This window comes from Schistocerca nitens, chromosome 11 (assembly GCF_023898315.1).
Source record: "Schistocerca nitens isolate TAMUIC-IGC-003100 chromosome 11, iqSchNite1.1, whole genome shotgun sequence".
Lineage (NCBI taxonomy): Eukaryota > Metazoa > Arthropoda > Insecta > Orthoptera > Acrididae > Schistocerca > Schistocerca nitens.
Window position 1 is genome coordinate 49,212,097 of NC_064624.1, and position 12,367 is coordinate 49,224,463.

General features: G+C 47.8%; 1 protein-coding gene across 1 annotated transcript in view; it reads left to right on the plus strand.

Annotated features, from left to right (window-relative positions):
- LOC126213040 (zinc finger protein 708-like) overlaps window positions 1-12,367 on the plus strand; it is a 119,799-nt gene that overhangs the window by 37,082 nt on the left and 70,350 nt on the right. Inside the window, exons 5-6 of the mRNA XM_049940613.1 lie at window positions 4,536-4,628; window positions 5,328-5,420. Of these exons, the coding sequence (XP_049796570.1) occupies window positions 4,536-4,628; window positions 5,328-5,420 (186 nt within the window). The remainder of the gene's footprint in view (window positions 1-4,535; window positions 4,629-5,327; window positions 5,421-12,367) is intronic.

The window sequence follows — 12,367 nt, forward strand, 5'->3', positions numbered from 1 at the left end:
CTCATTGCATTCTGCTCTCCAGTGCTTCTGGTTGCTCCCTATATGGGGCACCTTGCCTGTCTTTCGTCCTCGGTCTCCCTTTTTCTTTTTGTCCCTTATCAGTTTTATTGACCTCTCATAAACGTCGGGGTTTTCTTGCTCTGGATTGTGTGTGGTAGGCTCTTATCAACTGTCACGTAGACCTGTGTGCCTGTTTGAGGAACGAGGGATGGATGGTCTAGTAGTTTGGTGCCTGTAATCATTCAATCAGCCAACCACCTCTGTCCATTTGTTCCTGCCACCTCCCTGTCTGTCTGTTCTTCCCTTCCTCATGCCACATCATCCTGCCCACCTCCATAGGAGGTTGCTACTTCTTACCTTCTTAGTATTTTAGTCTAGATAGTAATATGTGTACCTGGCTTGGTTGAAGTCGAACCAGTGGTTTAGGAGATGATAGGACACATCCACTTTCAAAATATGTATGGTTACTGTCCATGCTCGTTGCTGCTCGGTATGTAAGAAGAAATTTTGATTGATATTTTGCGGCCCTCACTTACTGTTGTGCTTGCTTTCAAGAATAAATAAAGATTTGGTTTCAAATATTTGAGATGTCGCACCACGTATCCACACTGCTTGTTTCTAATTGATGAATATATGTGATTATTAGTATTTTGGTCTTGACAGCTTCTACACAATATATGTTTGAAACTTTCTCTCCCTCTCCATCCACCCCCTCTCCCTCTCCATCCACCCCCTCTCCCTCTCCATCCGCCCCCCTCTCCCTTTACATCCGCCCCCCTCTCCCTCTCCATCCGCCCCCCTCTCCCTCTCCATCCGCCCCCCTCTCCCTCTCCATCCACCCCCCTCTCCCTCCACCCCCCTCTCCCTCTCCATCCGCCCCCTCTCCATCTCCATCCGCCCCCCTCTCCCACTCCATCCGCCCCCTCTCCCTCTCCATCCGCCCCCTCTCCCTCTCCGCCCCCCTCTCACTCTCCATCCGCCCCCTCTCCCTTTCCCTCTCCCTCTCCATCCACTCCCCTCTCCCTCTGCTTCCCCCGTCACTGCCTCTCCATCCACCTCTCTATGCCCCCTCCCCCTCTACACCCTCTCCGCCTCTACACCCCCTCGCCCTGCCCGTCCCCCTCTACACCCCGTCGGCCTCTCTCCCTCTAAACCCCCTCGGCCTCTCCCCATCTAAACCCCTCGGCCTCTCCCCCTCTAAACCCCTAGGCCTCTCCCCCTCTAAACCCCTCGGCCTCTCCCCCTCTACACACCCTCGGCCTCTCCCCCTCTACAACCCCTTGGCCTATCCCCCTCTACACCCCCTCGGCCTCTCCCCCTCTACAACCCCTCGGCCTATCCCCCTCTACAGCCCCTTGGCCACTCCCCGTCCCTCTCTACACCCCCTCGCCCTCCCCACCCCCTATTCCTCTCCCCTCGCTCTCCCCCACCCCTATTCCTCTCCCCCTATTCCTCTCCCCCTCCCCCTATTCCTCTCCCCCTCGCTCTCCCCCTCGCTCTCCCCCTCGCTCTCCCCCTCGCTCTCCCCCTCGCTCTCGCCCTCGCTCTCCCCCCCTCTCCCCCCCCAACTCGCTCCCCCAACTCGCTCCCCCAACTCGCTCCCCCAACTCGCTCCCCCAACTCGCTCCCCCAACTCGCTCCCCCAACTCGCTCCCCCAACTCGCTCCCCCAACTCGCTCCCCCAACTCGCTCCCCCAACTCGCTCCCCCCCTCGCTAACCGCCCCTCGGTACCCCCCCTCGCTCCCTACCGCCCCTCGCTCCCTACCGCCCCTCGCTCCCTACCGCCCCTCGCTCGCTACCTACCCTCGCTCCCTACCGCCCCTCGCTCCCTACCGCCCCCTCGCTCCCTAATACCCCCTCGCTCCCTACCGCCCCCTCGCTCCCTACCGCCCCCTCGCTCCCTACCGCCCCCTCGCTACCTACCGCCCCCTCGCTACGCCCCGCCCCCTCGCTACACCCCGCCCCCTCGCTACCCCCCGCCCCCTCGCTACACCCCGCCCCCTCGCTACCCCCCGCCCCCTCGCTACCCCCCGCCCCCTCACTACCCCCCACCACCTCGCTACCCCCCCGCCCCCTCGCTACCCCCCGCCCCCTCGCTACCCCCAGCCCCCTCGCTACCCCATGCCCCCTCGCTACCCCCCCCGCCCCCTCGCTACCCCCCCGCCCCCTCGCTAAACCCCCGCCCCCTCGCTACCCCCCCTCGCTCTCACTCTCCATCCACCCCCTCTCACTCTCCATCCACCCCCTCTCCCTTTCCCTCTCTCTCTCCATCCACTCCCCTCTCCCTCTGCTTCCCCTGTCTCTGCCTCTCCATCCAACTCTCTCCGCCCCCTCGCCCTCTACGCCCCCCCTCTACGCCCCCTCCCCCTCTATGCTTTACCCCTCTACGCCACCTCCCCCTCTATGCTTTACCCCTCTACGCCACCTCCCCCTCTATGCTTTACCCCTCTACGCCACCTCCCCCTCTATGCTTTACCCCTCTACGCCACCTCCCCCTCCACGCCCCCTCCCCTCTACGCCCCCTCCCCTCTACGCCCCCTCCCCTCTACGCCCCCTCCCCTCTACGCCCCATCCCCTCTAGGCCCCCTCCCCTCTACGCCCCCTCCCCCTCTACGCCCCCTCCCACTCTACGCCCCCTCCCACTCTACGCCCTCTCCCCGTCCACGCCCCCTCCCCCTCCACGCCCACTCCCCCTCCACGCCCCCCCTCCACGCCCCCTCCCCCTCCACGCCCCTCCCTCCACGCCCCCTCCCCCTCTACGCCGCCTCCCCCTCCACGCCGCCTCGGCCTCTACAGTGCCCCGGCCTCTACACCCCCTCGCTCCCCCTCCCCCTATTCCTCTCCCCTCCCTCTCCCCCTCGCTCTCCCCCTCCCCCTATTCCTCTCCCCCTCCCCCTATTCCTCTCCCCCTCCATCTCCCCCTCCCCCTCACTCCCCCATCGCTCCCCCAACTCGCTCCCCCTCCGTCGCTCCCCCCTCCGTCGCTCCCCCCTCCGTCGCTCCCCCCTCCGTCGCTCCCCCCCCTCCGTCGCTCCCCCCTCCGTCGCTCCCCCCCTCCGTCGCTCCCCCTTCCGTCGCTCCCGCCCTCCGTCGCTCCCCCCCTCCGTCGCTCCCCCTTCCGTCGCTCCCCCTTCCGTCGCTCCCCCCTTCCGTCGCTCCCCCCCTCCGTCGCTCCCCCCGTCGATATCCGCCCCCCGTCGATATCCGCCCCCCGTCGATATCCGCCCCCCGTCGATATCCGCCCCCCGTCGATATCTGCCCCCCGTCGATATCCGCCCCCCGTCGATATCCGCCCCCCCCCGCGTCGCTACAACCCCCCCCAAGTCGCTACAACGCCCCCCCCCCACGTCGCTACCCCCCACCCTTCGCTACCCCCCACCCATCGCCACCTCCCACCCATCGCTACCTCCCTCGCTACTCCCCCTCGCTGCCCCCCGACCCCTCGCTACCCCCCCCCCCCGCCCTCCCTCGCTACCCCCCGTCCCTCGCTACATCCCGTCCCTTTGCTACCCCCCCGCTCCTCCTTGCTACCCCCCGCCGCCCTGCTACCACCCGCCCCCCGCTACACGCCCCCCCCCCCCCCCCGCTACCTCCCCCCTCTGCTACCTCCCTCGCTTCCCCCGCTAACCCCCCTACCACTGCCGCCCTCGCTACCCCTCCACTGCCGCCCTCGCTACCCCTCCACTGCCGCCCTCGCTACCCCTCCACTGCCGCCCTCGCTACCCCTCCACTGCCGCCCTCGCTACCCCTCCACTGCCGCCCTCGCTACCCCTCCACTGCCGCCCTCGCTACCCCTCCACTGCCGCCCTCGCTACCCCCCGCTCCGCTCCCCCCCCCGCGCTGCCCCCCCCCCCCCGCTAGCCCCCCTTCCCACCGCTCCCCTCGCTACCCCCCGCCCCTCGCTACCTCTCCTGCTGCCCCCCTCGCCACCCCTCCCGCTGGCCCCCCTCGCTACCCCTCCCGCTGGCCCCCCTCGCTACCCCTCCCGCTGGCCCCCCTCGCTACCCCTCCCGCTGGCCCCCCTTGCTACCCCCCCTCGCTCCCCCCCTCGCTCCCCCCCTCGCTCCCCCCCTCGCTCCCCCCCTCGCTCCCCCCCTCGCTCCCCCCCTCGCTACCTCCCCGCGCTACCCCCCCGCGCTACTCCCCCGCGCTACCCCCCTCGCTACCCCCCTTGCTACCCCCCCCTGCTAGCCCCCCTGGCTACCCCCCCCTCGCTAGCCCACCTGGCTACCCCCACCTCGCTAGCCCACCTGGCTACCCCCCCCCCTCGCTAGCCCACCTGGCTACCCCCCTCGCTAGCCCCCCCTGGCTACCCCCCCTCGCTAGCCCCCCTGGCTACCCCCCTCGCTACCCCCCTCGCTACCCCACCTGGCTACCCCCCCCTGGCTACCCCCCCTGGCTACCCCTCCTTGCTAGCCCCCCTCGCTCTCTCCCCCTTTACACCCCCTCGCCCTCCGCACCCCCACCACTCTTTGAGGGAGCCATGTAGGAATAAAGACAGAAGCCTTGAGCCATAATGTTTTCCTTTTTTCAGTTTCCTGAAGACCCATTAAAGACTGATGGAGCTACTGTTTTGGTAAAGCAAGATCCGAAACAGGAACAAAATGCTGTTGGATCTGAGCATGATGTAAGTTTTCATGCAAGCAATGTATTGTTTAAAAAGTGGAGTATGAATGTCATGATACAAAAATGGGCAATTCAAGCTGAATTTTCATGGATGGTGAACAATTGTAACCTATGACACCAGTTATTTTCAAGACTTTTTGTGGTCTTCCAGTTGACACTATTTACATGTGCTATTTGTAGGTTATTACCGATGGTATTTTAACAGCACTTGTAACAAGCAGATCCTTACAAACCATTAACCTTGCATTAATTTTTTATTATGATTCTATGTAATTAATGCTTTCAGTACATACTCGGTGTCAACAGATCAAAGAAGACTTGCTTTTGGAAGTAAATGTTAATGTTGTTATGTCTCTTTCTCACAGTACCTTGACAGATGATGTGGAACTTTGATATGTGATGGGTAGTTCCCAGTCATTATTCACTGTAGTATTTACATCATTACTGAAATCCTGCTTTGGCTGTATGTAATTCTGTATGATTTTCGTCCAGTACACATGACATAAATTGTAATTGTTTCCTAAAGAGCAGGCACTGAAAATACATGTAACAGAGCAAGAAGCTGTATAAATAGCATTAAATTTGGTTAATTTTGCTGATAATGTGTGGAATGCCATATTCATTTGATTAATGACCAAAAATTTGTCATGCGTACAGAAGTTAGTCAGCAGTTATAATTCAGGTTGTTTTCTTCTTTCAGTCTGTTAGAGATCCATTGGGAATATCTTGGTCCACTGATATTATCAAGGAGGATCCTGAACTAAATTTGGAAATGAATGTAACAGAGATTATTGTAAGTATTTACATCTCTGATTTATTGCTTCTAGTCAAGCAATAGTGTAGAATATAGGATGCATTGCAGTGGAATTGTTACAGATTGTCAGTTTTCTGGAACTTGTTTCTGTTCGTAATTGTAGAGTATTCTTGTACTCCTGCACCTGACTTTCATGTCACCTGGTACATGCTGTTTTAAATAGAAGTGGAAGGGGACTGGTGGCTGACCTTGTTGATATCAACTATATTGTATAATTGCTGTGTGTGATGGATAAACAGAATTCACATTTAGATGAAGTGTAAGTTCTAATAGTGTAGGTCATTTGAGAAATATTCCTCCTTTCAATAACTTCTGATAAATACAATTCAAAAGAACATTGGCTATTCTTATCTTTTGTGTGAATCATAGTTATTCTTCAGTTTGTCCAAAAATTTTTTGGGGGTTTGAAAAATAGAGATACAATTTGTGTTGCAGATCAGCCCTGATAGTTTGGGCACAACCTGAAATAAGGCAAAGACAGGGGAACATTCAACACACAATTGCAGAACGTTAGGTACTGGCTCATTCTTCAGCTCATTGTTCATAAAACAACTTGTTGAGGTTATAAAGGATACTTCAGGCACTGAAATGTGTGGTGATTATACAAGCATACAGGTCAAGGAACCAAGCTATCATGCTAGGGACAGCTCAGAGTATGTAAAGGAGTGTAGCTGATTCACAGCTAACAGGTCAAGACTTACCGTCACATAGACTCATACTATGCCATTTGAAACAAATTAAAGGGATGCATTGCATCACAAGCAGACAAGACAGTAAGTGAAACAGTAGTAGTGTTCCACAAAAAGGGTTTTGCAGAAATAAGAATGCCATGCATAGTAGTCATGGATGTGCATATGAGGAGTTTGACCAAAACAGTGAACTGTAGTGTGTCCTAGGGCATAGCTGTAGTTGTCAAAGTGGCTGGACTGTAGTTGGTGGCCATGTACCATGAAAATACAAAAGGCCATACTGGCCTTCGTATGCATCCCAAGAGATCACAGGTCAAACAAGATGCCTCCATGGCACCGGGGCCAGAGGTTCAGGGATAGTGTCCACTGCAGGTAGTGCTGCTCCCATAGCAAGTGTGCAGAACAGTGTGTTGCTGGTTGTGTGGTCTGGAAAACCATGTCATGTTGTTGGCACTGAAATCACTGACGTGTACCCCACTTGTAACTCTGAAAATATGTAACTTAAATTAAATAGTGGTAGACACCTGAGCAGCAAATTTAAGAGCAGGATGTGTGACCATAACAGTGATCTTGAGTAGCACATGCAGCTGTGAGGTGGACATCGTAGTTCTGTCAGCTAGCACGACATACAGTCTTCGTGGTATGGAGAACATAAAATGCTAGTGCTTAATAATGATGCAGAAAAATAGGACTGGCCATTCTGATACTGGCACACGGCCAGCAATATTCTCTATTAATTGTGGAATTGGGAATTATTTGGTAATTGTATGAGAAGCTAGAGTAAGCAGTGTAGCAAAGTAACACTTTGTTGGAGGAGCAATTCAGTGGCAGGCTGCTACATGTGTTACTGGTAGGTTCAAACAACACACAAGTGTTACGGAGATGCTTCAGGACATCAAACAAGATTTCCCAGAGAAAAAGGGGTTGTTCTTTTGAGGAACAGTATTGAGAAATTTAGAGAACTGCCATTGGAAGCTGACTGCTGAACGATTTTGTTGTTTCTTAAATTGCACATAAGGACTATGAAGATAAAAACTGAGAGATCAGGGCTGTCATGGAGGCACATATCCAGTCTTCTTGTCTCATATTTGGGAGTGGAATGGGAAAGGAAATGACCAGCAGGGTTATGGGGTACCCTTTGCCACGCGCCATTAGGTGGATAGCAAAGTATTGATGTATTTGGAGATACTAGGCAAAATAAGTAGCTGACTAATTTAATAGCGACAGTGATGTTTTTAATAGTAGTCAAAGTATGTATACATATATACAAAATAATCTATTAGCAATTCCCGTAATTAACAGTTTTGGTAGATTAACGCATCATAAACAGCTGGTTGTAAGTATTCTTCGCAACGGTAAATTCCTGTGGGAGCTTCTGCCTTCAGATTTGCAGCCTGGCTCATTCCACATCCATCCACATTTTCATTTATGGAATGCAGTGTGTAAATCAAAGAATGAACAAATGAATATCATTCACACCCCAACTCTAGCTGGAGCAGAGGTTAGTTACAGTGTTGAAAAGAAATTTAATTTTATGAAAAAAATTATGAAACATTCAATAATTGATGCAACCCATCAAAACAAATTTTACTGAAAGAAGTTATACGTGTATAAGCAATTCTTCATGATGTTTAAAATCATCAGATTTCACAAGGCTATAACTTTGTCATAAATAAAGGTACAGAATTGGGTTCACATTTTTACTTCTATACATGCCTGCATAGCCTTTATTTACGAAGGAACCATATGATTTTCCTGTTGCTTACATTTTATATGTGTGCACATACAACATTAAGGTGCTTTTCACAGCTGTGTTTAGGATCGTATTCGTTATTTACTGATCACAAATATCAAAATTCCTTTCAACACATATAAGCATCCAGGCGATAGACTTGATCCATGCATTTGCAAGCATGTCAGTTTAGGAAACTCACTGCTGTTCCCATGTAGCATCATAGTTCATCCAAAGTTGTTGGAAGAGGAGGCACATAGGTGGAGCCTTTCACAAACTCTTACCAATAAAAAAAGATACCATACTGTGAGCTGTAGCAAATTTCAAGGTCAGGTCTGCAGCCCTATTAGCTCATAAATCACTCAGGGTGCTTACTGTTAAGAAGTGCTGTTCTGTGCAGGTTCCAATGCAGTGGTACACCATCGATATGAAAAATTGTATGTCTGATAATTTTCCATCTCTTCTGTTGTTGGATCATCTATTTGTTTTCTAATATTGTCAACTTTCTTAAATTTGTTCCATAAACCCCTTCTCTTCAGATTCAGTTCAGTGCTAATCCCACTAAACTGTTCATCACATTACATACTTTGAATTACAAATCATGATCACTACCAAAAAGCTTCCTGTCTCATATTGCACAGCACATTACCCTTATTAATGTTGCAGCTACCAGTTAGTCATCCCTTGAAGACTCATTTTATAACATGTAAAGCAATCAGAAGTGGCCTGCTACTGGAAGAAATAAACATTACTGAGAGATGAAAGATTCTCTAGGTCAATGAAGAGGTTTATGCAAGGTTTTCAGTTGTCAACATCACATCACATTCGTACTACAAGCTTGTAAATACTAATTTGTTCATAGCTGCCATGCCCTATAAGATTATCCTATATGATACTACTGAGTGAAAGGATGCTAGGAAGCATTTCTACAAGTTGATACTCTGGAGGAACATTGATTAATTGCAAGGCAGAAAGGTATGTGCTTTTTGGGTAACTCATTCTCATGCTGGTGCCTCCTTAATTTATCATCAATCCGAATGCCCAAGAACTTCACTCATGGATCCTCATCTAGTGTCTGTCATTGATATCTCCTTGTATCTGTAAGTCATTTGGATTTGTTTGGAATTGCAATATGTGTGTTTTTGTAAGTATAAATGTTAAATTTTTGTTCTGTTGCCTGTAAACCAGTTGCAAGCATGTTCCATTATTCTCCTGGCTGTTTGTAGTAAGAAAGTGTTTGCCAGTTATCAGTGTTCTTGTCATCAGCAAGCATTGCAGACTTTGAATGCACCTGCAATGGTTTTAGCTCAACTTTTATGTAGGTCAGGATGAATCAAATGCTGAGCCCTGTGGGAATTGTATGTATTCTTTCCCCATTTTGTATCCAGGTTTCCTGCCAAGGTATCATTTAGTACTATGACACAGTTTTTTATTGTTAAGCTAAAATTCAGTTCTTGTAAGTATAATTCTTTTAACACAGTAACACTGTAGTTTCCCAAGTAAAGGGAGATCAAGGTTGTAATGTATTGCCAGTAGGTTTTCTCCGCTTCTACTGCATATTTCAGTTATGCTGTAATTCAGCACAATATTTTAGTAATTAGATTGTTAGATCATAGCAAGAAGAGTTCCTGCTTCTGCCACTAGATGATTCTTGTGATTGATTTGACCATTCATCTGATGGAACTGATGTCTGGTAAAGTATAGACTTCGTGACTGAGTCTTATGGATGTAATTTCAGTGGTCACTCCCCCCCCCCCCCCCCCCCACACACATTTTTTTCAGCTACTGTTAAGAAATTATTGTTTTCATGTCCTGCTATTATCTCAGTTTTTTCTAAATATTATGCTGGTGCTTCAGTTGATAGCATTTTCGTTTTGCATGTTTGTATTCCAGTTGCTGAGGATTTATTTATGAATTGTCATTTTTTATTTGTAGTTCACTGTTGCTTTTGGAGTTTACATATATTTGAGTTTACTTATTCTTCGTTTGTCATTTGGAGATACTTAGTGGAACTGTAGTCACTAGAAAGTGGAGTGCCAAGTGGAGAAATAGGAGTGCTGTTGACATATTCATTTGTTTGGATTCTGTACAGGGGTAATAGCAGTGGAGGCAGCCAGAAACATTTGTGCCCTGTTTATGTTTAATGTTATTGGACAGAGCTTTGCAAGAATATGGGTTTGTAATTCTAAGGAGAATTGTTTTGCCATTATTGACTTAGCTTCAGGGTTTGATGAAGATAATTTAAATGCATTAATTCAAAATGAGCCATGTTACTGTACTTGAGAACTGGAAAATGAATGAACTGTGATCATTTCATGACTCTGACATTTTCATGCAATGGAGAAGGCTCAAAAATAGGGTGTATGGATACCACATGCACTAAACCAAAATCACAAAACTGGATGGCCATATTTACATTCTTGCTTGCCTGTCATCAGTTGCTTGTGAGCAACACTAATCATCCCTAAACTGTATCATTATGCTGATGAGAAATGGTGGCTTTGTGCTAAAATAAGGAAAAGAAAGGAATGGTTGAGCCCAAACAAAGCAGCAACAAAAAGCATCCATAAAAGACAATGTTGTACATCCTGTGTGGTGTACTTCGAATTGCATCCTTGAGATGTAACCACTGATTACTGCTGACATTTACTGTCAACAACTGAGATGTGTTGCAGATGCAGTACATGAACAATGACCAGGAAGACACTACTCCAGGATAATGCCTGCCCGCAGTCTGCTAGACTGACAAAAAAACAGTACACGATTTGGGTTTCGAAATCATTGCACACCCACCTAATTCAAATGATCTTGCACCCTCAGATTTTCTCCCTTTCTGCTCTCTATTGAACAACCTTCAAGGGATTTCCTTTCAAGATGTAAATACACTGTGAACCTTGTTCAAAGTTTTCTTCACCTTAAAACCATGTGACTTCTACAGTTACAGAATGGAAGTCATCCCAGGATTGGGAGACCGCTGTAAACAGTGAAGGAGAACGTTTCATTGATTATTTAAGTCTCCCTTATTTGTATCTGCTATCTATTAAACTTACAGAAAAATCTAATTAAGCATGTACCATCCAAATACTTGGAACAAATGGGTACATGGGCGTAACCTTTTTTTCATTTTACTGGTAAACTGTTTCCATTCATCTTTGTCTAACCAATATGTATAATGTTCAAAATAACACTTGGTCTGTTAAGCAGTTTGTCTGGGTAGAGATGGTGCTAACACGGATTGGTATTGTACATATCTTTTGCAACACAGTTAACTCAGTGCATGTGTGCAGTCTTCAATGATGAATCATATTGTCTTTAGTTGTCAAGTTCATAAAGATTTTAATATTTTCTCAAAATATATATGGTCCCCAAGTGAGGTTATAGCCGAATAAATGTCAGAAGATTCTTAATTTCTTGTCATAAAATGACATGGCTCTGTTGAGAGGTTAATGTAATCTGTGCACCATTTTTTCTCAGAACATTTGAGGAGTAGTGATGGGTCAGCTGCGTTGTGATAGTTATCCAACATGAAAACTAATTACTCTTGTTCTGAGGTACAGTATTGGTTGAAATAATTTTAATGAACAATTCAAAGGGTGCATTGAAATATTATCAAAAATGAACATTGTTTCTAAAAGTAATTTCACATGAATAAAATGCAATGAAGAACCTGTAAATTAGTTAATAAATTTGTTTACTTCCTTGTAGAAATGGCTGAAGCACTAAATATCCACCAGTTGATGTTGGAAATAATTTGAATATGTTGTATGATCAGTAGGCCTGATAGTTGCAGCGGATAGAGATACAACTATTTCTTAATGGAATACAACAGTATAGTCACTCGTTAAATGCCAGTTGAATCGAAAGTACAATTCAGCTGAGGAAAGAGTGTTTCCAAGTTTCCTCTTGGGCAGTCACATGTATGAAAATTGAGTTCCTTTAATTGTTATAGTAACATTACTTTTCTAAATGATTGATAATGTGTTCACACGGTTGGCTGTGTGGAATTAAAATAGCTCCTGAAAGAATTTTTTAAAATTATGTTTAAATCATAAATTATTTGAATTGCACCCTTCCTTTAAAATAGGAATACACAAGGAGTGTTACATTAGGCATGCAGTAATTATATCTAAAACTTGAAATCTTGAAGATAAAAGTCAAAAACTAATTGCATTTGGGACATCATAGATTCTATACATGCCTCACACAAATAGCATTATTCATAATGCAATTTTTGATACAATAAAAAACTAAAACTATACATAACTTGTATGATTTAAATACATAAGTCTTTCAATTTTTAATTATATTACATTTTCTTATTAAAAAAAAAGATTTATCTCGTAACACAGTTGTAGGTCCCAATTCTAAAGACATAAGTAATATCTATGGCTTTTTGAATAATCATTGGTTAATTTATTAATATTCAAATCTGTTCAGTTATAACATAAAGTGCTGTCACTTTTGTATTGTGTGAATACATTGTAGCCTTTGTAATGGGTTTAAAA